The 27910-nt window shown below is 38.0% G+C and overlaps 1 protein-coding gene across 12 annotated transcripts in view; it reads left to right on the top strand.

Moving 5' to 3' along the window:
- Positions 1 to 27910, top strand: part of MAGI2 (membrane associated guanylate kinase, WW and PDZ domain containing 2) — a 789209-nt gene that overhangs the window by 517200 nt on the left and 244099 nt on the right. For all 12 annotated transcript variants that reach the window (XM_074903407.1, XM_074903401.1, XM_074903395.1 and 9 more), the window contains 2 exons: positions 7979 to 8192; positions 19705 to 19784. In XM_074903407.1, the coding sequence (XP_074759508.1) occupies positions 7979 to 8192; positions 19705 to 19784 (294 nt within the window). The remainder of the gene's footprint in view (positions 1 to 7978; positions 8193 to 19704; positions 19785 to 27910) is intronic.

Below are 27910 nucleotides of genomic sequence, written 5' to 3'. Positions count from 1 at the left end.
GCAGTCCCAGGCAACAGGTTGAGCCTGTTCTTTTATTATTACACAGCAAAGACAGCCAGAGGCATGAAAATAACACACACAGCATCCAAGAGCCATGAGATTTTATAAATGACATGAGTTGGTATCCATTGATATTTTTGTTATAGGTGTGTTCTCTAAACTCAGTTTATCACAGTTAGGTCACAATCCATGACCTACGGAATACCCTATGCTCACCCAGTCTTTATGTCTCCTGTTTTCTTTCCCCCACATCAGCTCCTCGTTCTTATTGTGTTTGTAGTCAGTGGGAACAGTGCCTCCATGCAAAGCACCAAATCTCAAATATGGCTACAGTTTTGCGGGAAAGGAGCAGCTCCAAGGCTGCAGAGTGATATTTTCCCAAGAAAATAGATACACATAGCTTTGCAAATATGAGTTAAACTACTGTTGTATCCAACATTTATTTAAAATGGATGGACTGTCCTGTGCAGAATTTAACAAGTAAGTCATTTAGATACCATAAAGGTATGAAAAGCTGCAATATTTTATTTAAGAACTGCTAAAACCACTGCATAAATTACTATTTAATAATATATCCTTTAATTTGTTCTCTGCTGGTATTGCTTAGGTCCTCTGAGTTGGTTCATTTGGAAGAAAAGAGTGAGTTTTCTAAAGTTTACTGCATGAATAATTGCAACCTTAAAATAAAGGAATAAAGTGACAAGGTCCTCTTACATGTTTAGATTGGAAAATTTCAAGAGTTAGATTGTAAATAATAGAAACAACTTAAAGTGCAAACAACAGCATTGATGAAGGCTCAGATTCTGAGACTATCACAACATAACTACCCATTGAAAATGGTCACCATATTGTCTGAGAGCTATATAGAGAATATATCAACCAACAATATTTTAACTGCTCATATTTGGAGTCGGAGTACTACAGAGATAAACTTACAGTATTTAATGATAAGTACATATTTTTAACGTACACATTATCTTCTTCTCAAAGTTTTTTGTATTCTACATATGCAATAACTTGCTGGTGCTTTACTGGTACCTATTCTGTCACTTCCCAGTGCTCACTCTTGAGATACTGTGCTAAACTGCCTTTGAAAACTGGACCATGTAATCTGTTTTGTAGTGAGACAGCACCTCTAGTAGGTTATTTCGCTTGACATAAAGTCAGTTGATTGTTTTTTTAGTGACAAAAATACTTCTAGACTCATGGTACAATTTTATTACTTTTTTTATATATCATATATTGTCTGAAGATAAATATTTGTGCTCACAGTGTGTTACTGTAGTGTTTCTAACTTTATTTGTAGATTTAAGACACTGCTAGTTTTTAACCAGGCATCCTGGTTTTTATCAAATCAAACATTATATATAAATATATATTAGCAGAAATGTATCTGCTAATAGATTAATATCTACCTTACCTGGAGTATGTGAATGGTAGATACATATAACAAAAGATAAGATGACACTGTAGGGCTGTATTCCAGATAAGTGTGAATAGGGTGTCCATTGTGTAAAATTTAATGTTATTAAATAGCATTAGGCACTTCTACCTTAATTTATTGGGTTTTAGTTATCATGATGCCTTCTTCATTATCAAAGCAAGCTATTAAAAGATAATGATCCAGTAATTAATAATTTATGAGATTGGCTTTAAAATAATTATATTTTTAGGTTCTTAAATAAGCACTGTGTTCCTTTCTTCCCTGTTATATTTTGATAGCAATCTCTGGTTTAGACAAGCTCAGAATATTTCTTGTAATCCTTAAAGCTTAATTTTCACAATTTTTCCATCACAATGACTGGGATTTGTTAATATAGTTCTTGAAAATCAAGAGTCTGACCTCTTCAGACCTGTTGAAAATAAAATCTTTAAGAAGAACACATATTACAGACACCATGGTAAAATCCTAAGACCCAGCAATGGCACCACATCTGCACTCTTGTCAGACCAATTGACTGATCATTAGCCATTGTGTGTGATGCACCTCTGCTCCAATTTTATTTGTTTTACTAAGTTCGTATGTACCATATGGCTTTATGTCTTGTCTTCAGTTTAATCTCTACAGCATCCTTCCTGTAGTAGAAATGTGGTCAATACTGCTTGTGCCCTCAAGAATACAACTCGCAGATCTGTTAATGATGCTTGAGACAGATGAGAACTTACTTTTGCTTTACAGAGATAAGAGCAAAACCGCAAAGAATTTATCAGCAATTACATTGTCCTGTTCTCAGGGGAACTGAAGGCTATATCTTCATCTCTGCTTTGCAGGAAACTTTGACATATTTGAAAATGCTTCTCCAATCCATCAGTCTTTTCTCCTCAAAACTAAAAACATCTGGGTTTCCATATTTCTGTACTTGCAATCTTTTTCTTTTGCTTATTTTTTTCTCTTTTCTGTCCTCTGGACTGTTTCCCATCTTCCTTGACATGAAATTCTCAAAAATGGGCACAGTGCTCCTGATTAAACCTTACTGTAGTTGAAGGTGGGAGGACCTCACTACAAAAAGGACATTGAATGACTCGAGCGTGTCCAGAGAAGGGCAACGGAGCTGGTGCAGGGTCTGGAGCACAGGTCGTACGAGGAGCGGCTGAGGGAACTGGGGGTGTTTAGTCTGGAGAAGAGGAGGCTGAGGGGAGACCTCATCGCCCTCTACAGCTCCCTGAAAGGAGGGTGCAGAGAGCTGGGGATGAGTCTCTTTAGCCTAGTAGTAAGCAACAGGACAAGAGGGAATGGCCTCAAGTTGTGCCAGAGGAAGTTTAGGCTAGATGTCAGGAAGTATTTCTTTCCAGAAGGGGTTGTTAGACATTGGAATGGGCTGCCCAGGGAGGTGGTGGAGTCCCCATCCCTGGAGGTGTTTAAGAGTCGGGTCGACATAGCACTGAGGGATCTGGTGTAGTTGTGAACTGTCAGTGTTAGGTTAATGGTTGGACCCGATGATCTTCGAGGTCTTTTCTAACCCAGATGATTCTGTGATTCTGTGACCTGTATCTCATATGCTTACTCTTCCTGCCTATTATGATGCTTGCTTTTCTTTTGCAATAGTATCATTGGCTGAAGATAAGGGTTAGACCTCCTTCAAAAATCACCACTACCTCTATTGCATTTTCACTAGGAATTCTGCCTAGGCATTTCCTCCCCATCTTGGATTTTTACAGCTGGTTGTGGCATTTTGCACCAGGTAGATGCCATATATTTTGGAAAGCCAAAGAGAAGCAGTGGCAGGGGGATTAGGGAGTGGTAGATAAGGAGGAGGGGACTTCAGTTCCCCTGGGACCGTACTACTCTGTCGTGGGATGCGATTAAGCAAAACTTGTGTTTGTGTCTCTTGATAATTAATTTCTTCCAACTGACAGATTCACATTTCCAAACAGCGTAACATGATTGTAATAACATGTAGTTCAAGTATGAGTTAAGATTTAGCAGCAGGAGCTGCATATGGCTGTAAAGCTATAGACCATCACCCTGTTCAAGACCAGATCTCTTTTTTTTCACACTGTTCTAAAAGTCTGTATGCGTCGGTGTCAAAAGTCTTTTTTTAAGATCATGAAATCTCTATCTACCATTTCTGCCCAAGGAGCAGTACCTGTTACTCTGTCATGAAAAGAAATAGGATTAGTTTGGCACAATTTCTTCCTGAAAAATCTTTACAATTATTTATCACCTTTGAAGAACTTACATGTAGGTGGTTTGATTGCTGGTCCCAACACCCTTCTAGGAATTAAAAATAGCAAGATGTGGAGTTACAGTTTTGTAGGTCTTCCTCCTCCTTTTTTACAAAAAGATGTAATGGCCTAATTGAGCAAAAGAGAACTTAGGTTCAGAAATTAAGAACATATAACTATCTAAACCTCTCAATTATTGATACTTTTCTGAAACCAGGATTCTGTCTGTCCTTTCAAAGTTTCCTTTCTCCATGAAGTCTCAAAGGTGTAGCCATTATTAGCCATGAGTCTGCTTCATTGATTCCCTTAGTATCCTAGGTTTCATTTCATCAGGCTCTGCCAGTTGAGAATGGCGGCTTCATCTAAGTTTTACCTGACCCATTCTCTGCCTGCTCTAATCTACGTTCTTTAGCCCTATTGCTGACGTTATTTATATTAGTCATTTAACCACAGGTAATCTTTTTGCAGTAGTGACTGAGGCAAAAAAAAGCACTAACTGCCTTGGGTTTTTATGCATCATACACTATTAGCTTTCCTTCCTGCCCACATAGTTGAAAGAGTATGTCTGCTTTTGGTCACCTTCTTATTAACACACTCACAGGAAGTTTTCTTGTCACCTCTAATGTCCCTGACTGTATCTTGTTTTCTAGACTGACTGCTTTGCTTTGCTTTGCTGTTAGATGCCCATGTTGTTCTTCTGTGTTCATCCTTAACAGTTTAATCTAGTTTTCACCTTCTGTACAATTCTATCTCAAGTAGTAGACCATTGACAAGTCATGGCTTAATCAAAATGATCTCTGATTATACTTAATATTTTTCTTTTTCGGTAGAACAAGTCATGCTTGCATTCTTAGTATTTTTAACTTAATCTTCACCAGTTCTCTTGAACTCCTTTTCCCTTACCATTGCTTGCCATAATATAAAATTAATTTATTCTGTGAGTGGGGTTTTTAAAATCATTGTTGTTAATTTTTTGTTGCTCTTCTTTCTTGCTATCCTAAGCTTCACAAATTAGATAATTTAACTCAAGGTGTATTCCACCTCCTATATGTTTCACACAAGTATCTGCATAGTTCTGGATGCACTGTTAGTTCATTTAAGAAACTGTCATCTTGAATTTTATTGTAGACTACATTGTTGATTTATTTTAAAAATATATTTTCTCCTTTCTTCTTTTATAATAATCCACAGACTTTAGAAAGCCCATATAATATTACTCAAAGCAAGTGAATATACATTTTTGATTATATAAAACCATGCATACTTCCTTCATTCCTTACGTATATTTATGAACAATCTATCACAGTCTCAGTCTAGTCTGTATTACACCATTGAGCAGCTCATCCTAAACACCATCATGCAACACATGAGGGACAACCAGATGCTCAGGCCCAGTCAGCATGGGTTTATGAAAGGCAGGTCCTGACTGACAAACCTGATCTCCTTCTATGACAGAGCGACCTGCTTATTGGATGAGGGAAAGGCTGTGGATGTAATTTACCTTGACTTTATCAAGGCTTTTGACACCATTTTCCACAGCATTCTCCTGGCGAAACTGACTGCTCGAGGTTTGGACAATCGCACACTTTGCTGGGTAAAAAACTGGCTGGACAACTGGGCCCAGAGAGTTGTGGTGAACGGAGTTAAATCCAGTTGGCGGCCGGTCACGAGTGGTGTCCCCCAGGGCTCGGTGTTGGGGCCACTCCTGTTTAACATCTTTATGGATGATCTAGACGAGGGGATTGAGTGCACCCTCAGTCAGTTTGCAGATGACACCCAGTTGGGTGGGAGTGTTGATCTGCTCGAGGGTAGGGAGGCTCTGCAGAGAGACCTGGACAGGCTGGAGCCATGGACTGAGCCCAACTGGAGGAGTTTCAATAAGGGCAAATGCCGGGGGCTGCCCTTGGGCCACAACAAGCCCCAGCAGCGCTACAGGCTTGGGGAGGAGTGGCTGGAGAGCTGCCAGTCAGAGAGGGGCCTGGGGGGGTGATTGACAGCCAGCTGAACAGGATCCAGCAGTGTGCCCAGGTGGCCAAGAAGGCCAATGGCATCCTGGCTTGTGTCAGCAATAGCGTGGCCAGCAGGGACAGGGAAGGGATCTCACCCCTGTACATGGCACTGGTGAGGCCGCCCCTCGATTCCTGTGTTCAGTTTTGGGCCCCTCACTACAAAAAGGCCATTGAATGGCTCGAGCGTGTCCAGAGAAGGGCTACAAAGCTGGTCAAGGGTCTGGAACACATGTCCTATGAGGAGCGGCTGAGAGAACTGGGGGTGTTTAGTCTGGAGAAGAGGAGGCTGAGGGGAGACCTCATCGCCCTCTACAGCTCCCTGAAAGGAGGGTGCAGAGAGCTGGGGATGAGTCTCTTTAACCAAGTAACAAGTGATAGGACAAGAGGGAATGGCCTCAAGTTGCACCAGGGAAAGTTTAGCCTGGATATTAGGAAGCATTTCTTTCTATAAGGGGTTGTTGGGTGTTGGAATGGGCTGCCCAGGGAGGTGGTGGAGTCCCCATCCCTGGAGGTGTTCAAGAGTAGGGTCGATTTAGAGCTTAAGAATATGCTGTAGGTGGGAACTGTGCTGGGCGAACGGTTGGACTAGATGATCTCCAGGGTCCTTTCCAACCTAGATGATTCTGTGATTCTGTGAAATATGTATCATTTTGATCAAATAATGGTGTAAAATTCACAGTTTGTTCTCAGTTCTTCTCTGATATTCATTGTCTGTGTCCCTATGATTTATATCTGTTAGCTTATGTCATTAACTTTCACGTAACCTAACATAAAGCCATGATCACTTCCCTTATTTTAACTATCCAGAAACAACAACTAGCCTAACAAGACTGAATTTGGTTTACCTAATTTAACATGTAGGGTCATTTCAGCCATCTGACTAGGATCCCATCATAGTCAGTAGAGATTCAGTCAATACATTAAAATTGCCAATTTATTTTAGTTGCATTTCATTTGACCAAAATTAGGAGTCTGACTACTTTTTCAGTGAGATAAGGCTTCATTTCAGTGCAACAGAAAAAAAGAATCCAATGATGAAAGCTCCTGTTGTCCACTGAGGCAACAGATTCCTGCCACATTTTTTCAGTAATAGTTCCTAGATAGAGCATATGATAAGACACATGATTACGGACACATACATATGAGAACAGTCAACTAAATTTATTGATTAGTAATCCTCCAAGGATGAAGGAATCTCTTTCGTTACTAGGGCAAGTTCTCTCAACCATCCTCTGTTTGAGCTGGGAGCAGTCAAGAAAAGATTGTGTTTTCTCCACTGTCATTAATAGTTGTGAGCATGGAAGACCTGCTTGTACTCCCATGTACTATGTGGTACTCATTCATGCAGAGGAATATGTAGACTCTTAAGTGTGGAGGTAAGTGTTCACACTGTGGATGAGGCACATTTAGACTCCTAAAACTGCACACCTGGTGCATTTAGCTGATTTGTTTTGAGGTATCTTTGTGGTTTTGTCTTGTTTTTGTGTTCAGCCAATGTTTTAACAAGTATTGCTAAGTTCTGCTGCTCTTGCTTAGCTAAAAGTATGTGGACTGGACTGTGGGAACTGGTAGTAGTAGAGATACTGTTGGACACCACATTTTTTTAATTTCTGATTTTATGGAAAGTAAAATAAATAAAAAGTGAAAGATAAAAGTACTGAAAAAGGCATGGGAAGGAAAGACTGCTTCCTGAATATGTTTTTGGTCACAGTGAGACACAACCAATTGGGTACAGCAAGCATTTGGCATTGGCTGTGGCAAACTAAGCCTCCTGCAGATTATATCGGTAATGAAGTCACAACCACTTTCTATACAGTTACTATATTGCTATGGGTTAATAGACATCACATTGATTTCTTTGATGTATGGATATAGGTAAAGCAATTAGTGTATATACTTTTTTAATTGAAAAGGTTGTGTTGTCTGTAGTAAAACAGCAGGGAAGTTGCTCTATGCATGTAGTTTGAAAAGTTCAGACACAAGACAGTAGTGCTGCTGGATATGAAGCTGCCTTCTGCTCAGTGCTAACTGTTGGTCTGGAAGGACTCCTGGGACAGAACTCTTTGGCTTGTTTCTTAGCTCTTTATTAGTTTCTTGTTTCCGTTTGGTTTTATTGCTTTATTTTCTTTTATTGTGTTCCAGATAAAGTACATCATCAGAGGGACCCTTGTGTAAACCCAACAGAATTTTTCTCTTTATTTCAAAACTTACAATTCACAGAGCATTCCTTGGAGACTTGCACATGGTAAAATCTCCACCATTAACTCAGACATCCAAAACCTGTAATTTTTCTTCTCTTGCAGAATCAAGTGAACATGAAGAGAAGAGTACAGGTGTCTCAGGTGAGGTATCTTCCACCCAACCTTGTCCTGCACCAGGATATACTCAGCCTGAAGAAGCAAAGGAAGAAATGGATGTAACAAAGCAAACTAAACCTGAAGAGAATGATGACTTGGGCCCACTGCCTGATAACTGGGAAATGGCTTATACAGAAAAGGGGGAAGTCTACTTTATTGAGTGAGTCTTATTTCTTCTCTTTCTAATAGCTCTATCATATTTAACTGGGTGTGGAAATGGTTTGTACGGTGGAGTGGAGCACTGCACTCCTCATTAAAACAGCAGGAATGTTCTGGCTGTCAAGGCTCCTGAGAGCTTGGTGGCAAATCCTGCATTACTGATTTACATTGAAGCATGCTGGTTTTTAAGGTAGGTAACTGGACTGCTTAGCACTTCGATGGCAGCAATTAAAGCTGTTGTTTCTTCTGTCGAAAGCAACGTTTTTCTGCTGTTCTCGTGCTTATGAGAAAGGAGTACAATTGCTGGGTTCTTCCTTACATGGACAGCGGTGGAGACAGTTGAGCTTTTTGCCGATCTAAGGAAAGATTGGCAGGGTAAAAACTGACCAGTGAACAGTAGAGAGAGGCTATGCTATATTTAAAAATAATAAAATAAAGGAGTGGACAATAATTAGAATTAATTCTGTATAGAAACTTTTTCCTGTTGCTACTGTTGCTAATTAGCCAACTCATTGAACAACTGGATATGAGGGTTCTTTCTTCAATTAGTGCTGCCATTAATACACATTACCAGAATAAGGACACAGGAAATGAGTGAGTTCATATAACATCATGTTCCACAAATAAAAAAAATTAAAAAAAAGAAAAAGAAAAAGTAAAAACCAACATCTTTATCAGCAGAACATTACTACAGAGGTAGCAGTAGCATTTATGTTTGATTTAAGGAACTGCCTCAAACAGTTTGGAGTGATGGACATTATTCTGATTATTAGTAGGTAAAAATAACATTTGTTTGTGTCACTTCTGCTTTAAGTCCATTTTTTTCATGTAAAATTTTATGACTGTCACATAAACTGTAAACAAATTTTAAGAATAAAGTTTGTGCATGTGATTTTTTGTGAACCCTGGTATGACCAACTGTAGCTTTTTGGCATATACATGGCTGAAAAGAGCAGTGACTATTAAAACGTAAGTGTCTTTGCTGAAAAGGGCAAAAATATGCTTATTCTAGAAAAAGAGTAATTATAGTAACTTTGCCCAAACAAGCAGAGAAGAATGAGGATGACCTCAGGGCTACCGCAAACCCTTGTTTCCTTCTTACCTCACTCCCAAATTTAATTTTTCTGCACATATTGAATGCTCTGACAGAGAGCATACATTATGTGGCATTTTTATTTTATTCGTTGTAAGATAAACCTGTGATATGTTTGGGAGGTGGGGGACAGGATCATGGGTAGGTTGCTAATACACCAAATGGTGACAATGGTAAATACTGCAGCAGGCAAATTAATAGAAAATAAATGTATATTTTTTAACAAATTCAGTGAATGCAAATAGCCCTGCTATTCCACTCCACAAATTCTTTTGAAGATACAGCTTACTTCATTTCCTGGAAATGCTCTGGTTTATGCTGCAGTTCTGACAATGCTCATCATTCACTTCCACTAAATGAATGTTATGTAAAACAGAGAAATCAATCAGAGTTGCAGACTGGATAGAAAGACTCTTGTAAAGGCTCCTTGCCTTTGGGATTATATTCTTGAATAATGTAATTGCAATAAAGTGCAATTACACATCTGTAAAAATACCAGAATATTTACTAGAATCCTAGCAAAGGAACAACTCTTTGATCGTTTGAGTTTTCACGTTGCAGTCTTCACAGGGTTAAGTAGGAATGTAATGCTGTGGGGATGCTGTTAAATTGCCTCTTTGTTTACAAGTCACTTTGGTTAATGGCATGAAGAGACTCCATTTGCTTTCAAAAAAACCGGAAAGATAAAAAGACAACAAAAACCTATTTGTCTAACAACCTCTCCCCTAACAGTAGTAAAGATTGTACTAGATTATTAAATAATAGATGAAAAACAAACATTTTTAAAGTGTACATCACAATGGGTGGGAAAAAAGTCATACTAGGCAGCATCTTTTATTGCTTTATTTGAGGCTCATGTGAATTGTGCCTTTAAACCTTAAGGACTTCAAACAGTAAGTGATCTCAAGTTCCAGGTTGCCACAGGTATACCCAAAGGTCTTAGATTTTATGACAGCATTTTCATTCATTCACCTCAAACTAACCTCTAAAATTTGTATCGAGCTCATTTATCAAAACTGCCATCAGAAGTAACCTGGCAGATTTACAGTGTTAGAGGGAGTGACTTCATGAGAAAAAAGGTAACTGTCTGTAGACAGTATTATTTATTTTTTAATCATTAATGGCCCAGTTAGCATTTTGTAAAGCACACTGGAAGAAATTTCCTCTGCCTCAAGGACTAAAAAGAAAAAAAAAAAAAAAGAAAAACCAACAAACGATAAACTAGATTCACTGGATGATTCAGAGAATTGTTTTATTTTAGAGCATGGCTTGATGTATTTTTTCCTTTTTTTCCCTTTTTTGACCATAGGTGCATGATATTATATTTACCGTTCACAGACAGAACATGAAGAACATCCCTTCTTACTGCATAATACTTACCACTGCTTTTCAGCTACTTAAGTACATTTCTTGGGCTGTTTCCAGCCGTCCTTACATACGAATCCAAATTTTCAAATACAGGCACACATTACACAAATAGGAGTCCATCTCCTACATTTGCTTTCATTGAGAACATATGCTAATAAGAACATGCAATAATTAAAACTCTATATATAAATCAGAAGACCACCAAAAAAACCTCCAGTTCTGCTCCTTCTTTCTTACTTTAAATATGGCTGATGAGGGTGACCTATTTTGGCATGCTTAAATAAACTGTAGCCGTAACTGATTTTTAGTTTTTCCTTCTCCAGGGTTAAGGAAAGGCTACAATTCCCCAGACGTTCAGACCTCACCATGCCAACTAGTCTCAAACCACATGCTAGAGACATGAATGTAGTGATGTCCTCACAAACTCTGACTGTGTTGGATCCCAGGCAATCGATGTTTGCTGTGTTGGTCCAGTGTGATGTTGAAGGGAATACAAAAGGATCAAGATGCTCAGTGCATCTGCTATTGTATGCAGTCAGGCTTAAATGCAGCCTTCACCCAACTCTTCAACTCTAACTCATACACCATTACATTATAGACTGTCCTGTAGCATTGGTTACACGTTATGATACTTATTTATAAAAAACAGAATTGATTTTCCTTCTCTCCAGCCCTCTATCCTCCTATAGACAGCAGAGCTCTCTGGAAGGCGTGCGGGGAGAGTAAGACATTAAACCAGGAAGATCTGCAGTTCGTTAAGCTGAGCTACACTTAAGCCTTGATGAATAGTCTCAAGGATATTACATAGCCCATAACAAAAGCTATTTAACTCTATACTGTTCAAAAGCACATATGGTTTCCTTTGCTTATAGTACATTAGTAATTGTTTTGCTAGTGGAGAAAAGTCTAGAAAAAACTCAAATCTCTGTAATGTATATTTAAAGGATCATCTTCTTTGACTTGTGGTGATGATTTTTTGGAGAATTTGGCCACATGAGGTTTAACAAGACACTTTCCAGTACATCTCATAAACATTCAGTCTCTTCCTACTTTAACACCTACTTCTCCAAGAAGCATAGTCAGCATTGTTTTTTGGACTTGTTGCAATATCGTTTCTAGTTGTTAAAGCTGCTTTTTTTATGAGAATGTCACAAAAGACTAAAAAACAGCTATAAAATAGGCCTTTTCAAAGGACTCTCCTTACAGTAAAAAAAACAGCCATTAAGTTTTTGAATACAGCTGGTGCTATTTCAGGTATTACCTGAAAAGAAGTATAGCTACAAATTGGAAATATAAAATCCTGACCTAGATTGTTTCTAAGATTATTTCTACTGACTTCAATGGGCTCAGTATTTCCTTTTAGTAGTTTTTAATGTAGGAAAGCCTTTTGATTGCATGGCATGTTTATCCTAACATCTTGCTTACCTGAAGAATCATGATATCTTTAGCTTTTCCTGATTGCTCCATCAATTCACCATCAGAAAGCAGGATATATTAGTTAAGCCTAGCTACACCATTACATTTGATAGCTTTATCTTTTGTACTAGAAGATACTAAAAGTACCAACTGAAGATTACTTCCATAATTTGCAGTAATTACCCAATCTCTTATAAACTCACTTGGCACTTCTGTAAATTACATCATCAATGTACCAGTGCATAATATTGAAATTCGCCATGTTTTGGCTGTGTGGTTGTTTCTGCTACTTTAATTAAGTAGCAGTTAAGAATAAGGAATTTTTTTTTTTTCACATACTGTTTTAATACTCACTTCTGATGGGATTATTCTTCCTTAGGAAACAAGCCATCTTGTATCAGGGTGGATAATTCTGAATCATCAGAGCCTTTGTGAATATGATTGTAGATATCCATAATACTTTTTCCTTGTTTATATGTTGTATTGAATTCATCAATTTTGTTCAACATAACAATAATCAGATCTCTAATGGTCTTTGGACGTCAACTTGACATACAGGGGGACAGATCTCTCTTTGTTTCTTTCTCCTGAGACCACTTTCTTGCCTCACAACAATTTAATTAGGAATGGGGAGATGATAGAACTGGAAAGAATTTGGGTAATGTTTAATTTTTTCTTTTCTTATCTTTTGATCTTATAAAAACATTCTCAGTTTGTACTAGTGGTGTATTGTTCCTTGCTCTCACTTGCTGTTTTTATCTATGCTGACATCCAGGTCAAACTGCCATCTTAACTCCTGTTGTCTTTCCTCACTTTCTTATTTCTTGTCTTTCCCCCAAAGGTGTCTGCTGCTCTGCTCTGCAGAATTCCTCTTCCAACACCTTTCCTTTGATGTTTGTAGTGGTATTATAATATTTCTTCTTTGTGTTTATTGAACTAGAAGATTCAGCTCACCTGGCTTGCCATATAGCATTAGGTATCTAGTTTAAACCAGTTGCCAAGACTCCTTCTGTGGTCAGTGGAGAGAGAGAATTATCCCCAGAGGATGATTCATCCTGTCCAAATATAAGGGCAGAATTAATTTGCTTAAATGTAGGTTCTTCTACCGGTAAGGTTGCCCTCGGATATCCAAGGGTACATCTGCAGTAGTATGTACTTTGTGTCAGGAGTACACTTTTGAAGCAAATCTTCTGGTTGTCTCCATGAACTGTGATTTGGTTCATGTTTCAGAGTACATGAAATGGATTCCTTCCAGGTGAAACTAAAATGAAAGTTGATCTCTAGGAGTGGACTCAGTTGTCTCCAACCCCTAAACCCCTGAACTCAGTCTATGAGACCAGATTTGAGTTAAAACCAATCTGAATTCATTCTGATCTAAACCATGTCCATATCTAAATTAACAATATCAGTAGACTGCAGAGTGAAACATTTGGTGGTGATGACCCATCATCCACAGCTACTAGATGATTTCAGGTGCCATGGGCTGCATGCCTGTGAATGGCTTGTAGTGCATTAAATGAACTCTTGCTGTGTATCACCTGGTTTAAATTCAAGTGAAAGAAGCTTACAAGCTGGGAGAATGCTCGGTGTGTAAATGAAGATAACTGAGAGATTCAGTTGAAAAGTGACCTCCTGATCTGTGCCAAATCACTACTGTAGAGGCATACTAATAGCCCAAGACATCTCCATGAATGTGGCAGATATGACACAGAACCTGTCAAAGCCAGCACCCTTCTGGAGTGGCAGCCAGAGGCCATTTGGGAGATGCCATAACACCTAGTATGTCACTAAGAGCATATGGTTAGGTCTCCAGTCCCACTGGAAGATAGGTAAAATAAATTATTCTGTATAGGCACCTCTTCCTTGAACAAAGAATCCTACACTCAGTGTTCTGTATGATTTCTAGATGGCTGAAGTCACGTGAGATTAAGCCCATTCTTTGTCAGAAATTAACTGTTTGAGTAAAAGAGAGTGACTTAAACAGCAGAAATTACTGTAGGAGACTTTAGGCATTTATATATTAAAAAAAAAAAAAAAAAATCCTACATAAGCATCTTCTGCCCCTGCGAATGCCTAGAGGCACCACTGCTGTATTTGGGCTGAGGACATAAATGCGTATCTCCTGCCCAAGGTCATTTGGGATTCACTGGACAGGCACCCCCAAATCTCTGTCTCTTAAGGACCGCATACTCTGAGCACATCTAACAGACTGAGAGCAAGAAGTGCAAGGCAAACTATCAGTCATAGGTGCTGCCATTCATACCATAGCCCAAAGACAGCTCCCTTTCGTTTCTGTCCCTCCATGTGTGCAAGATGTTTGGGTAGCAACCTACAGAGGATGGATTGCAGAATTGTCATTTTAATGCTCTTTTTTTCTGTCACAAGGAAAAAGTCATTATTGTGCTATCTGAAAAGCTCTGCAGATCTACGAATCAGGCATAAAAGAAGAGGGAGGAGTAAGCATTTTAGAAGTCAGGTGGCCTACAATGCCCTTTGTTTTCTGTCTCATATACTCCCCTTTGATCAAGCTATTATATTGAGGACCATCTTGAATGTAATGTATTCACAATAAAAACCCAAACAAACCCATATGTGCTGTCCCCAAACACACTGAAGCAGCACATTGGTAAATACCCATCTTGAAATGCCTTTCACAATAACGTGCAAATTACATACCTTGCAAGAGTTACAATTTAGAATAGGTTTGCAGTGTTTTCAAAAGACATTAAGGCTATTACTGTCAGTAAGTACTTTCTATATTCCCTTCAAAAAAGTTTTAAGATATTGTCCAAGGAATTTTTTAGTATAAGAAACTTTATCTGCCAAAGTGCTTTAAACTGACAGATCACTAACACAAATACTAAGTAAAATAATATAATATACTGTCTAACAAATAATTATAATAAAAATACACTACATTCTTAAATAAGAAAATCCACACTCCTAATTTTTTTACTTCCTAAAGATATGGACTATCCAGTGAGATTCCCAGAGAGGCTCTGATCCTGGTATCTAGTTGCAGCGGTGATAACAGGGAACTGGGGCATAAACAGTCTCTGCAAACTCTTAAAAGCAGACCAACAAAGCAAATCTGAACAGGAGGTTGAGTCAGGGTTTCTGAGAAATATTCCAAGCTTTCTTTCACACTGTTTAAACCAGCTGAGGAATATTATTTCCACATATGTTTAAAATTGTCTATAACTGATACAGGAGGACTCTGGTTATAACAAACTCTTTCTGCTGGGTGTAAATACTTGGCAAAAAAGGAGGATTTAAGTTAGCTCAGCAATAATTATTTTATTGACTTTTGGCTACAATATTAAGCTCCACTGCTTTAACAAGTGACTTTTTCTTTTTTCTAAATTATTTTTCGAACCTGAAATACACTTCAGGCCTATGTGCTATTCCCATGCTCCACCTGCTTAAAGCAAAACCAAAAGGATCCTTCATTCACTGCTTTCAAACTTTCCAAAATTCGGAATTTACTCTTGATTTTAAGACAGATTCTAAGACATGCATAGCTGATTTTCTAGCACTTATCTCTTAGCTCAATAGTCCTAGCTAGTAATCAATATCATTGAAATTGTGTAAGGATGGACTTTCTAAAACTGCTCTTTAATTATGAGCTATGGTTATTGCTGAGTAATGAAGCAGTGACCAGTGGAAAATGATGGTGGAGCCACAGCTGTATTTCTCACATGATGCTTTTGTTGCATCACTTCACTCTCATTCAGTCAGTGACAACTGCTCCAACTGCCTGTTTGTGCATTTATTCCACAACTGCCGCTGCTATTTGTCTGCAATTCATTCATAACTAATCTGTAAATCCCCAGCCCCTTTTCCTTCTGGTCTGTCTATAAAACTTCCCGAATGGTAACACATGATTAGAGCTAGTGGTGAGGCAGACAGGTTATACAGTGTACATTTTACAAGGTTTTCAGTGCTTAAAAAGCATTAACATGTGCAGCTCATGCAGCAGATATGTGTTACTATTACTTTTTCTATTGGCGTGAATTTGGCCATTTTACTATTTCTTCTGTATTCTCTCCCACGGTTAAAGATTTCCTATCAACACTTCTTTTAAACTATATTAAAATCTGTTTAGGAGATTATATTTTTTTTCCCTTTAGCTTTTACAGATTCTAGTCCATTGTAGACCTGAAGGGAATAGGCAGAACCCTGGAACACAAGGGAGGTGGCGTTTTTCCTGAGATGTCCCTGCAGCCTGCCCTGGGACTTTCAGCAAGCTGGCAGCACCGTGCTTTTGTTCTTCTTCTCATTTCCAATGTGCCCTAGCTGTGCGGGGAAGAAATCACCGCTCTTGTTTCTATGGTTAGCTAACACCAATTCTAGTCCTTACTGGAAGACAGGGTACAGGAGGTTACTCCGAACAACACCACATAGTGCTAGCATGTCACTGGCAATGGCAAAAGCAGCATCACTCCAAAACCCACAAGTTGCAAGCTGACGGGAGTTTAGAAGAGTATCCTGCCAAATAAACCTCCTGTGTAGGACAGAAGTAGACATGAATAAAAAACCAGTATACTGTAATCCAAGGCTACTTACTTCTCTCTTTTACTGAGCGCAGCACAACAGCAGTCATGTCTGTTCTCATTGTAGGAGTGCTTGTGTGTTGTGTACCTGGTTGCTAAGAAGATCGAAGAAATCAGCACTGTGTAGCACTAAAGAGGACCTTGATGGTACTGCAGAAGTGTTAGGAGACAGGTGCAGTTGATTCTGCCTTCTTTCAAATAGGTTCAGTCTTCAGAGCAGGAAAAGATTTTTTTACCCACTGGAGCACCTGTCTAGAAGTCCCACTGCAAGACATAGCATGTGTGTTTAGTATAGATAATAAAGAGGAAAGGCAGGGTAAGGGAGCAGTCACAGAGGTTGGTAAGGAGGAGAGGGATCGTTTTCAAAGGATACTTTGCTCCTTTGATTTTTTGTTATTGTGGATGTTCTTGTGGACAAGTTTTACTAACTAGCTGAATGGGTTTGAGAAACAGTGACTAGAAGTGGAGATTGAGTGCTGTAAGGGCTGACCTAGATGAGATACCACCTTCATCCTCTGAAATTTCACTTCAGACTGGAGGATCACTCTTCTGTTGAAAAAGCACTTGACTTTTTAATTTGTTTAAGGTTTTGTTTAGAATGGCCACAGCACACAAAACCGGAAGACATCATTTCTTCTGGGTTTATGGAAGCCATATTTATGCTGAAGGGAAGCATAACCATTTGTCCATTGTTCTCGGTTTCAACAAAAGCCTTGGAGGCTGTAATTCAACTAATTCACATTTTAAAATAATAATACTGAATCGGGCTTATTTTCAGCTCGGCTGCTGTCTTTACAGATGCCTGGAAACTCATTTCTCAGTCTATTCTAGAAATGCCATAGGTGTGTTTTCAGGGCTGGTGATTGGTCTGTTCTGATGCGTGGACTTGGGAAGAAAACACTGGCCAGATAACTTGCAACAGAGTTGGCTACTAGTACTGACTCTGCCATGGGCTTGTCTGGTGACTGTGGACAGTCACTTGATGACTCTATGACTCCAATTTCATACCTTTAAAACAGGGGTGACTTTTTATTTCCTTTGTAAAATATTTTGATACCTGCTTTATACCACAGGAAACATTACTAATAGTAATCATATATATTACTCTTTTAAAGCCATAGGAAACTATCTGTGAATCCAACTTTTCCCTGCAACCAGTGGGGGTCCCTAAAATCATTCAGAATTAGTAGCTGGGAGAGAGTGGCTGTTGTGCAGACATGCCCACGCTCCAGAGACGTGACTGCAGCTTCCACAGGTATGCCCAAGCTTGCCCTGAGCTCTGTCACTGCTAATGGGGTACCCATGGGAGTGTGGAGCTCAGCATGTGCTGCTGGCTGCACCCAAGTAGCTCAGTAGATGCTGGGGTGATGGGCCCACGCTGAGCTCCATACTCCTGCAGTGCCATTGTTGCCATTATCTCGCCCAGTTAATTTAAAGCTAGCTCAAGTATGTCTGCACAAGCTGCGGTTAGGCTGTGACTGCAGTATAAAAATACACCCTACAGGAGACCACAGGCAGCCAGAGCTTCAGAGAAAGCATCTTTAGTTACATTTGCAATCAAGCAGAGGCTGCTGGCATGGTTTCAAATTTACCTTACCTTTGGCTTATCATTCTTCATACTCTGCAAATACAGCTCTGCTCTCAAAGGGAAGGTTTTCTTTATCCTCTTCACCTGTCATGAATGGTGTTCTAGACTAGGGCATGCTTAAAATAGGAATTTAAATGCCTCAATTTTCATTTTAGTTTCCACTATATCTGTACATAACTCTCATCTACCTATTTTCCCATCCAAAATGTGGAGGAAGCTTTAAGATGGTGACAATAATGCTGAGAAGTAGGTAGTATCACTCTGTTTTGAGAGAGAGAGAAATCGAGACAGAGGAATAGTCATCTGCCATGGACTAAACAGGGAGTCAGGGTGGGAGAAGGAACTGGCTCTATGCATTTATGTTTTCCTTAGGGGAACCACTAGTGTTTGGACCACATGTAGTGTATCAGTTAATCAGTAAATCACCAACTACCAATTGCATCCCAATCCATTTTTTGCCAGCTCGCCTGTTTTTAGACACCTTATACTAACGTTTATAAGAGAAGTCTTAAGTACACTTTAAAATGACACAGCAAATTAATAATAAACTGAATAATTCAGTACTATATGGAACAAGCATCCTCCTAGGATGTATCAAATAAATAAAACATGGGTTAGAAGTCTCTCTGAATGATGGTTTTGTAGGAGAGGCATCTCAAAAAAATAAAGGAGTAATGATCACGTACTTTTCTGGTTTATAGTCTTTAATATATGTAAAATCCTTGGCTCCAAATTCAAATGCTTATGGAAAAGGTATACATTGAAAGGATCTGGTTTTAAGTCTCATTAGCTGTGCTAAGTATCAATTCATTTAGCAGAATATTCTCCCAGAAAACATTTGTGCCAGTTCAACGCTATTTGATGGCTGATTCCTCAAAAGATCTATTCTGAGTATAGAAAGGAGCCACATGATTCATTCAGCTTGTGCATATCTATTTTATCTCGATAGAAGGATTATATATGGAGAGATAAAGGTTTGTTAAACAAAGTATCATTAATCACTCCGTCCGGAAATGTAGACTTTGCAGGAGCATGCTGTAATTTGCATCACTTTTGCTATGCCTTGCCAGTGCTGCTGGTGAGAAATAACAAACCTGTATTTATGAAAAGGACAGGTTTAAGATGAAAATAATTCAATCTGAAAACTGTGAGAATGGTACAGAATCCTGTCGCCTGCACTCGTTCAACGGGAGAACACTGTATTTGTAATAAATTCCTTTTGCTCTGGATGAGTTCTGCATTTTCAATGAGGTTAACTTGGCAACATTCTAGTTGATTTTAATAAAAATAGCTGCTTTGAGGACAGGGAGCTGAGGTTGCCAAATTTACAGCTGCCTTGCACAATTACTCTTACACCTCCTTCAGGGCTACTTAGAACCAGTAAGCAAATTAAGTGTATCGATTGCAATTTTGTTGGACTAACCCTTTTTTCTTAAGGAATAAACTTGATTCCTTTCAGTATGTGTCTGCTCAGAGTGATCTCTTTTCTTTTCAGCCATAACACAAAGACAACATCATGGCTGGATCCACGACTTGCGAAAAAGGCTAAACCTCCAGAAGAGTGCAAAGAAAATGGTAGGTTATTAAGTTTTCGTTGCTGCTCAGAGGGGATTTGCCTTTGTATGTGTGTGTCTCAGTTCTTACAAAAATCAGGCATTTGGGGGAATGATGAAAGGTGTTTAATTGCTGCTTTGGTTAGAAGCCATAAGTGATACCAGTTCTCAGTGTGCCATGTGTTTCTGCTTTTTATTCTCCTTTCTGATGCTATCCAAAACTGAGGATCACAAGTGTGTTTTCTGCCTGTTGTGTGTGTGACTCCGGGACTGACCCTCTCCCTCATCTCCTACAGAGAACTTTGGTCTGCAGAACAGAATCCCTTTTCAGATTCAGAGCTTTTAATCTACAGGCGATTCAATGCATAAGGGAAACTAGCAGCACCGTGGGAATATGAATATTGTTTGATTTGTATTTAAAGGTACAGTGCTATGCTATTTAGTAGCCAATTTAAACAAAATAGTGTCTGATAAAACAGGGTGTGGGATGGAGAAAAAGATCGGTGTCTGTCAGAGTTCAAGGCTGGATTTGGGGGGTACTGCATTGTTAATGGTTTAAAATTTAAAAGCATAGATACTGTTGAGGATGCTTACAGGAGCTGTGGCTGTTGTGCAGGAGAGACGAGTATATTGACAGATTCAGAGATATGAAATAATACACATCATATCGAACTATCTTATATGCATTCAGTATAATTTCTATTTTTTCTCTGGTAAAGTTTCAATATTCAAAATCGTTTAATAAAACCAAAGTAAAAATGTTTTGAAATAGATCTTTCTACAAGGAGATTTTTTTCTTTGTTTTATAGTTCAGTGTCAGTTCAATTAGCAGTTAAGAAGTAATGATTTCTAAACACTGCTACTTATTTTATTATTGTGCCATACAGAGATTTAAATGCATGCATGCTATGTGCATTAATACAAAACATTTTAAAACATTTTAAATGTATTAATAGGTTTTAATGTACTGCATCTGATTTATTTTATATTTTCAAAAATACATTCAGTTGGTTAATGTAAATACTATTCAAAGAAAGCTCAGTGCCGTTTTGGGCTGATAAAGAGGTCACTGAGAAGTTGCTGGTTGTGTGAAATGCAGGGTCAGTGGTTTGGTAAAAAATGTTCCTGGGTTTTTTTTGTAAATGGCTTCATTTTGAAAGACTGCTATATTACAAAAATCCCTTCCTTATTTCAGCAGTAATTCTGACGTTCTCTTCTGACATCAGAAATTGCATGTCTGAATGATTTTTTGATGCTGACAACAGTAGCTCCCAAAGTAAATTCTACAGTGAATACAACAGAAATGTATTACTGAACAAAACAAGGGCACAGTTTTGCATTCTAAATCTCTCATGTTACTTATATGAAGCTATATCTTTGCCTGCTCCTTAAGGAATACTAGTGGAAAAAGCTGAAGAAAATTCCACCAATATCACAGAGTAACATATCACAGAATTACTTGGAGTAAATGTGTCTTGCTTGCTTTTTTTCTTTTTTTCTCCGTTAGTTGTTGTATACTGAGATCACAACAAGCACTGAAATATAAAAAAAAAAAAAAAACAAACCAAAAAAAACCCCAAACAAAGTATCTGAAACAATTTAAAATGAAAATCGGTGCATTAAAGAAACAGCATTATTTTGTAGTTATTTGACTACTGGATTATTGAGTAACTATAGTATGCTTGGGTCATGTTGTTCTTTTAAGGGTTGCTCAGCTCATTAATGCAAAGTACTTGAAGTGAAGCATAAAAGACTTTAGGGAGAGATTTTCTGTTCTTACAGAGATTGTTCTTGCAGCATCCTCTCTTTTTCTAAGGTTCTTTGGTTGTTCAAAAATGTGGGCTTGTTTTTTTTTTAACCTAATTTTAAGAAAAGGTTTTTAAAAATCACTAATGTGCCTTAAAATGACTGTACCTTGCTGCTGAGGTCCAACACCAGGGACTTTGTTATAGTACACAGGGATTTGGGATTTTTATTTAGATTTAATGTCAGATCAAGGATTAATTTCACACGCGTTTCAGCTATGGCTTGATAGATATTTTTATGCCAAACATCTTTTCTGTTACTTATGATTTATTCTGGCACATTTTACTCAGAGATACAAAGTTTTAGAAAGACATCAGTGTTTAGATAGGAAACGATACTTACCTTGCTTCTTTATCACTATCTGCATAACTTGTGTTTTTCATTGACATTCATTTTGTCACATCTGAAACTTGTATTGATTCTCTGAGATACATTATGATGTCCTTATCACCTATCAGATTCTGCTACCAGGTTTTCATTCTGAACCACCCAACTTTTGTGTTCTCCTTTCAGTGCAAATCCTGCCAAATCCTCCTTCTTCATTCTGCCACAGCACGCAGTTTCCACACCAGAATGTCCAAGCAGCGTACAATATTTGAGTCCTGATGTTCTGGGCTAGTGATACTGAGGACCCCCTTGCTCCAGGCATTTCCTCTCCTCCACTTTCAGCTCTTCAATACCCCTTTGCCAAATACGATTTCTTCATTTTCTCTGGCTTCTGTATCTGCAAATCCCAGTGCTTGCTCATTTCTCTTTGCAAAACTGAAGAAACCTTCCAGCATATCCCTCCTCTTGGAAAAATTTTCGCATGCCTTTGCCAAGAGATTGACAAGCTCTACCAAGTCAAGATTTCTTTGCCTCCGTGCCGTGGACTCTTTCTGTTTTCCTTTAATGACACCCACTGCTCTAAACCCCTTTGTAGGTCAGGAGGTTTTAAGGGCTGATCTTTATTTCTGTCTCTGTCGTGGAACTTCTGTGTGAGTTTCAGCAAATTACTTTGACTTTTGCTCTGTCAGATCTACTTAGATGACAGGTCTTTGAAGCAAGAATTGCCTCTTACTCTCTGTTTGTATGGTGCCTATCTGAGTTTCATAATAACACTAAGCAGAAATAACTGGCAATTCTTCAAGAGGAACTAGAATTTTTTACACATTTCCAATTTCCTCCAGCAAATCTTGGTTTTATTAAAAATAATTGTGTTTTCTCTCCTGGAAATATGAATTAAATATTTAGGTTTTCTGAATTGGAATACTACTCTTAAATTATTCCTTGTTCTTTTTTTTTTCCACATAAAAATTGGTCAACCAATTTTTATTTGTAGAGTACTACAGAAGTTATATTTCTTCCTCCTTTGTTTCTGTGTGCTAGATCCCCTGGTTGCTATATTTTCTGTAAAGTCATATTACATAGCAGACTCACAGGTTACCCATGATTACAGGTATATTATGTGAGTGGTCTACTAACAGAGTCTGTTTGGGAGAGAATGTGGAAAAGAATGATAAGTCCCATAAAGCAGTAAAAATAATATTTTAATATTGAAAAGCAGTTCAGCCTTAGTGACATGAAATATCTTAGGTTTTAGAAAGTTCATTTTTGGTTAAGAAATGTAGTAATTAAATTTTTCAAATTCTTTAATTTGTTTTAGGGAACTTTCCATTCTGGAGAAAAGTGAACATTTTCTTCATTATCCAATTTGGGGATTAAACAGCTGTTGAAATTTCCTGGGATCAGACATGTCAAATCTCACTTATTTCATTACTACAAATTTCACTTATTTCATCACTAATCCATCCTAATCAGTAGTCTCTCTTAACCCTCCCTTTCTTTTTATGTCAACCTTCTTTCTCCTGCCTCTTAGGTTTAAAATACAAGTAGGCTTAAGACTATAAATAAAGCTTTGATTTCACCTAGAATTCATCTGTCATCTGTCTTTCCATCTCCTCTACACCCACCAACTTGACTGCAAAATATAGATGTTTATTTAGGGTGATCTGAGTTGCCTCTAAACTTCATTGACTGTGAACGTCAGCTCTATTTTAACATTTAGGGGGCACAGATATCTGGTTCACATGTAAACACCTGTATGTAGACAGACTACTACATTTAACTGTCTTCATCTTGAACTGAACCCCACCCTCCTGTCACATTTTGTCAGGTTATTCTTTTCCTCATTCCTGTACTCACAGCCAATACATACCTTTGGGTGAGCTCACTGCCACACACGGCTTCAGCACTCTTCTTCATGGCAATGACACACACATCTACCCTTGTCCTCTTCATGTTTCTCTCCTACTTGAGCCCTTTGTTTCCTTCTACATACAATGTCTCCCACTGGACATCTCCCATCCTGAGTCCTCCAAGCAAATTCCCTCTTGCTAACTGCAGTACTTTCCACATCCATATATCCTTGCCCTGCAACTTCATGTCATATTGGACTTCTCCCTTTTCCTTTCACCCAGGCAGCTGAGTTCGTTGTCGGGGCTTTGTGTGGCACATGCAGCATGTCATAGCACATGCAGCATGCACATGCAGCCACAAATTCAGGAATTCAGATCCCTTTCCTTCTCTGAGAACACTGTCATCATCTTGATCAATCGTCTCTAAACATTTCAGAATTTCTCTCTCAAAAAAAAGGCGGCTGTAGTTATATTGCTAGAACTGAATTTTTAAACATATATAATTAGATACTTAATGTGATTCTTGCCAGGAAAAAAAAAAAAAAGAAACAACAAAAAAACCCAAAAAAACCCAGAAGACAAATGTTAAATTCAGAATCATAAGGGCAATCACTGATTAGGCTATCTGTAATCTTAAGGGTACAACTATCTCAGGAAATCAGTAATATTTCACAAGAGCAAATAGTCCCACTTTTCCTTACTTTTTTCTGAAACTTTGTGTAGTGTATTTTTAGCTGGACATGTCTCTTGTGAGACACGAGAGCATCTTTGTTCACTGCATTTTCGGTTTAGAAACCTCTTTAAATGGTTCTGAGATTTTTTTAAAAAATGTTTTCAAACCATTTTGTGTTACATTTTATGAGTGCTTTAGTGCTGAAAAGTGCTTCTTTCTCAAAGCCTCGCCGTTGAACTTTCGTCCCTCTTTATGTTTCTGCTCTAAGCTACTGTCTCACCATTTTTACACACCCTATACTAATCCTAGAAATGACTGAAGCCCAGCAATTAGTCTTCAGTCTTGACTGTTTTGCTGGTTTCCAGCAGGTGTTCCTCCTCCTTAACTCAGAAATTAAATTCAGACTTCCAGTGACAGAGTTTCCTCATGTTTACATGGGCACCTCTGTTGTTATATTTCCACAAGTGTAAACAGGGATCCAAAACAAATATTTTCTCAAATTTCACCAGAATTTGTTAAAATTAATATATTTTCATAATATCATTAGTTTGTTTGACTTTTGACATGAAAGATAAAATCCAGGGCTGTCTTTCTCATCTTGCTTGCATTTAATATATTTTGAATTTCTTTTTTAAGTGTTCGAACCATGTAATGAACCATTGCATATATCCATTTTAACTTCAGCTGCTAGCAAATCACTCCCATGCAAAGACATCCTCTAGATTTATGAGGCAGTGTTATTATTATTATTATTAGCCATAAAATTCAACATGCTCTACTGCTTTAAAAACTAAGATTTTAAATTCATTGTTCTTTTTTGTATTTGCTATCTGATACTTTTCTTCTTCCTTTGAGAAGATTATTTTTATGGGGTACAAATAAATAATGAAAAGAAAGAATAAATAATTGGTATTATCATTAATCTCCATAATTCCTGTTTCATGATTAACATCTTAAAAACCTGTTTGTATTTGAAAATGGTTTGCTTTATTTCTAAATAATTTTTCTTTTCACTTGTAAAGATTTTGCAACTGAACATATAAAATGAGTGAGAAGTAATCTCAAAACAGAAGCACTTGGTTGCTTGTTTTAATTCATACCGAATACCTATGAATACTTTTTTCATCAAAAAAATAGATGTGACTCAGACTGCTTTATGACACAGGCAGCTTTTTCAGTACTTTTAGCTACATTTTTTTCTTATTTACACAGAATTTTTGAGCATTTCTGTCACGATCAAACTGTAGAATGTATGTCTGTATACACCTCCTTCCTTTTAGTAAGTGCAAGCTGCTCTATAGTTAAACATATGCATAACTCTATCCAACACTGCAACTTAAAGTAAATCACAAACATAATAAATAATTTGTCGTTGTATACCCGATTCTTCACAATGCTGTACTAAGACATATCAACCCTTTATAATTTTGTTTCGTAGATACATTTAGGCATAGGCATGCTGGTTTTATGGGTAAAGCATTACTTGATTTCCTTACACATATTTTCACTGAAACCCAAGTACTGAACTTTTATATGGATACCATTTATGTGTGGCAATGCCCACTAGTGGCAATTTGTAGCATTTAAATACTTACCTGCAAATAGATTTTCATTTGATGGAAGTAGTAGTAGTAGAGTAGTAGAGTTGGAAACCAAATCTTTCAGCAGTCTAGGGCACAAAGGGGTGTGAGACTTTTTTGGCTGATTGGGATGAAGCCATATCAGAGATTTACATGTGAAACTTGGATGGACAATGCTCTACATGGATATAGGAGGATGTGGAATGAGGAGGAAGTGCCCTACACTGTTGTGTAGACAAAGCATTAGCCAGGCATCTTGCAACTCCAGATCAGTCACCTGCTTCTGTTAAATGAATGGATCCCAATGTGAACTGGGAGAGAAGGCTAGCTTTTGGGTTTTGTCTAGTGTTGTGTGACCCTGAGCACTGTATCTCTCAACGCAGTATTCTGCTCATTGCTTCCTACAAATTTTGGTGGCTTGTAAAAGGCTTTTTTTTTTTCTTTCTTTCTTTTTTAAGTTGTCTCTGCAAATCAGATCAGGCCACACAAGTACCTGCAGAGCTCAGGGTATAACATTTTCTGATGCATGGGCAATGTATTTATCTTTGAGATATCTGTGTCTCAGCTAAATGTAGTTGAAAGCTAACAAAGGATTGAGACTTTAACAGAGGGAAATGGTGACCAGACAGACAGCATGAACCCATAAAATTCATTTCCCAAGGAAAACAAAGTAGAAAGAGATATCATCTTCAGAAAAGTAGGGTTTTTTCATGATTAAAGGGAGAACTCCTAAAACTGTACAAGTCATGACTGATATCTAATGTTAAGTGCTAGTTACATTGTGTCTTAAATGGTACCATTTGTTCCACTATAGTCAAGGGTCTACCAGCATTACTATTTTAAACCTTGTTTCCAGGGAATTATATTTGCTGTTGGAAACATGTTGAGGAGAATCTCTTTTTTAGATTTCATACCAGAATAGCTTAATTCTTTTCTACAAATGCTGGAATGTTGTTGGTTATTAAATAGGTCACCATATAAAATAATGCTTTTATATAGAATGAGACATGGCTATATACAAAGAGACCCTTATTTATTTTATTAATGGTTCGTATGTGCATCTTTTCAGGAAAGCTGTCTTGGAGAATTTTAGCTTAATGTTAATTTATAACATATGACTAATCCACAGATAAATAAATGCCACAGAAGTGTCTGTCTCTAATACAGTTTTCAATCCATGGTCCATGGCAGCCTGCAATTCATAAAAATTTAGTTAGTCTATGTTATCTTTTATTATTCCTGTTGGCCTCAAATAATAAAAAACAGCTGACAACCACATTGCAAAAACTTTCTGTCTATCTACTTGTCCATCTCATGTGAAATTTCAGAAATATTTAAAGTGGGTTTAGCTCTTCTTCACATTTGGAGTCTAAATGCTAGTTAATATTTTCCATGAAAAATACAGAACCATTATGTCTCATATGGCATGTTAAATGATTTCAAATGGCAGAGGAAGCATCATACACAATCGTGATGGATAGGCGATGACCAAGGAGGTGCTCTCTCTGTGAAGGGAATTACCCATTGTAGCTGATGTGGGCACCTACGAGGTACTTGCTGCAACATCCAATATGCGGTGACCTGATGCCTGAAAAGGAATCCAGATCCTCATGTTGGGAATTTATTTGTGGGTAGGGAATTGAGTACAAAATAAGCCAGAAAGGCTGTGCAATTAAGAGGGAGGCTGGAGACAGAGAAGAGGAAAGGTTAATCACAAACTTGCATCCCAAATCTTGATCCTCTCCAGGGTTTAACAAAGTATTCAAGGCTCTGAAGTATCACATCCATCTAAGAGCCAGAGTCTGACCTCCTCTCCATCCACTCTTGTGGATGGGGTTTATACATGTTTCTCAAAAAATGGGTGGAGACCTATCTCTTTTATTTAAAAACATAACAACTTTCTGTATTACAG

Source organism: Athene noctua, chromosome 3 (assembly GCF_965140245.1).
Source record: "Athene noctua chromosome 3, bAthNoc1.hap1.1, whole genome shotgun sequence".
NCBI classification, from domain to species: domain Eukaryota; kingdom Metazoa; phylum Chordata; class Aves; order Strigiformes; family Strigidae; genus Athene; species Athene noctua.
Note: the sequence above shows the minus strand (reverse complement) of the source record. Positions and strands in the feature narration are given on the sequence as shown.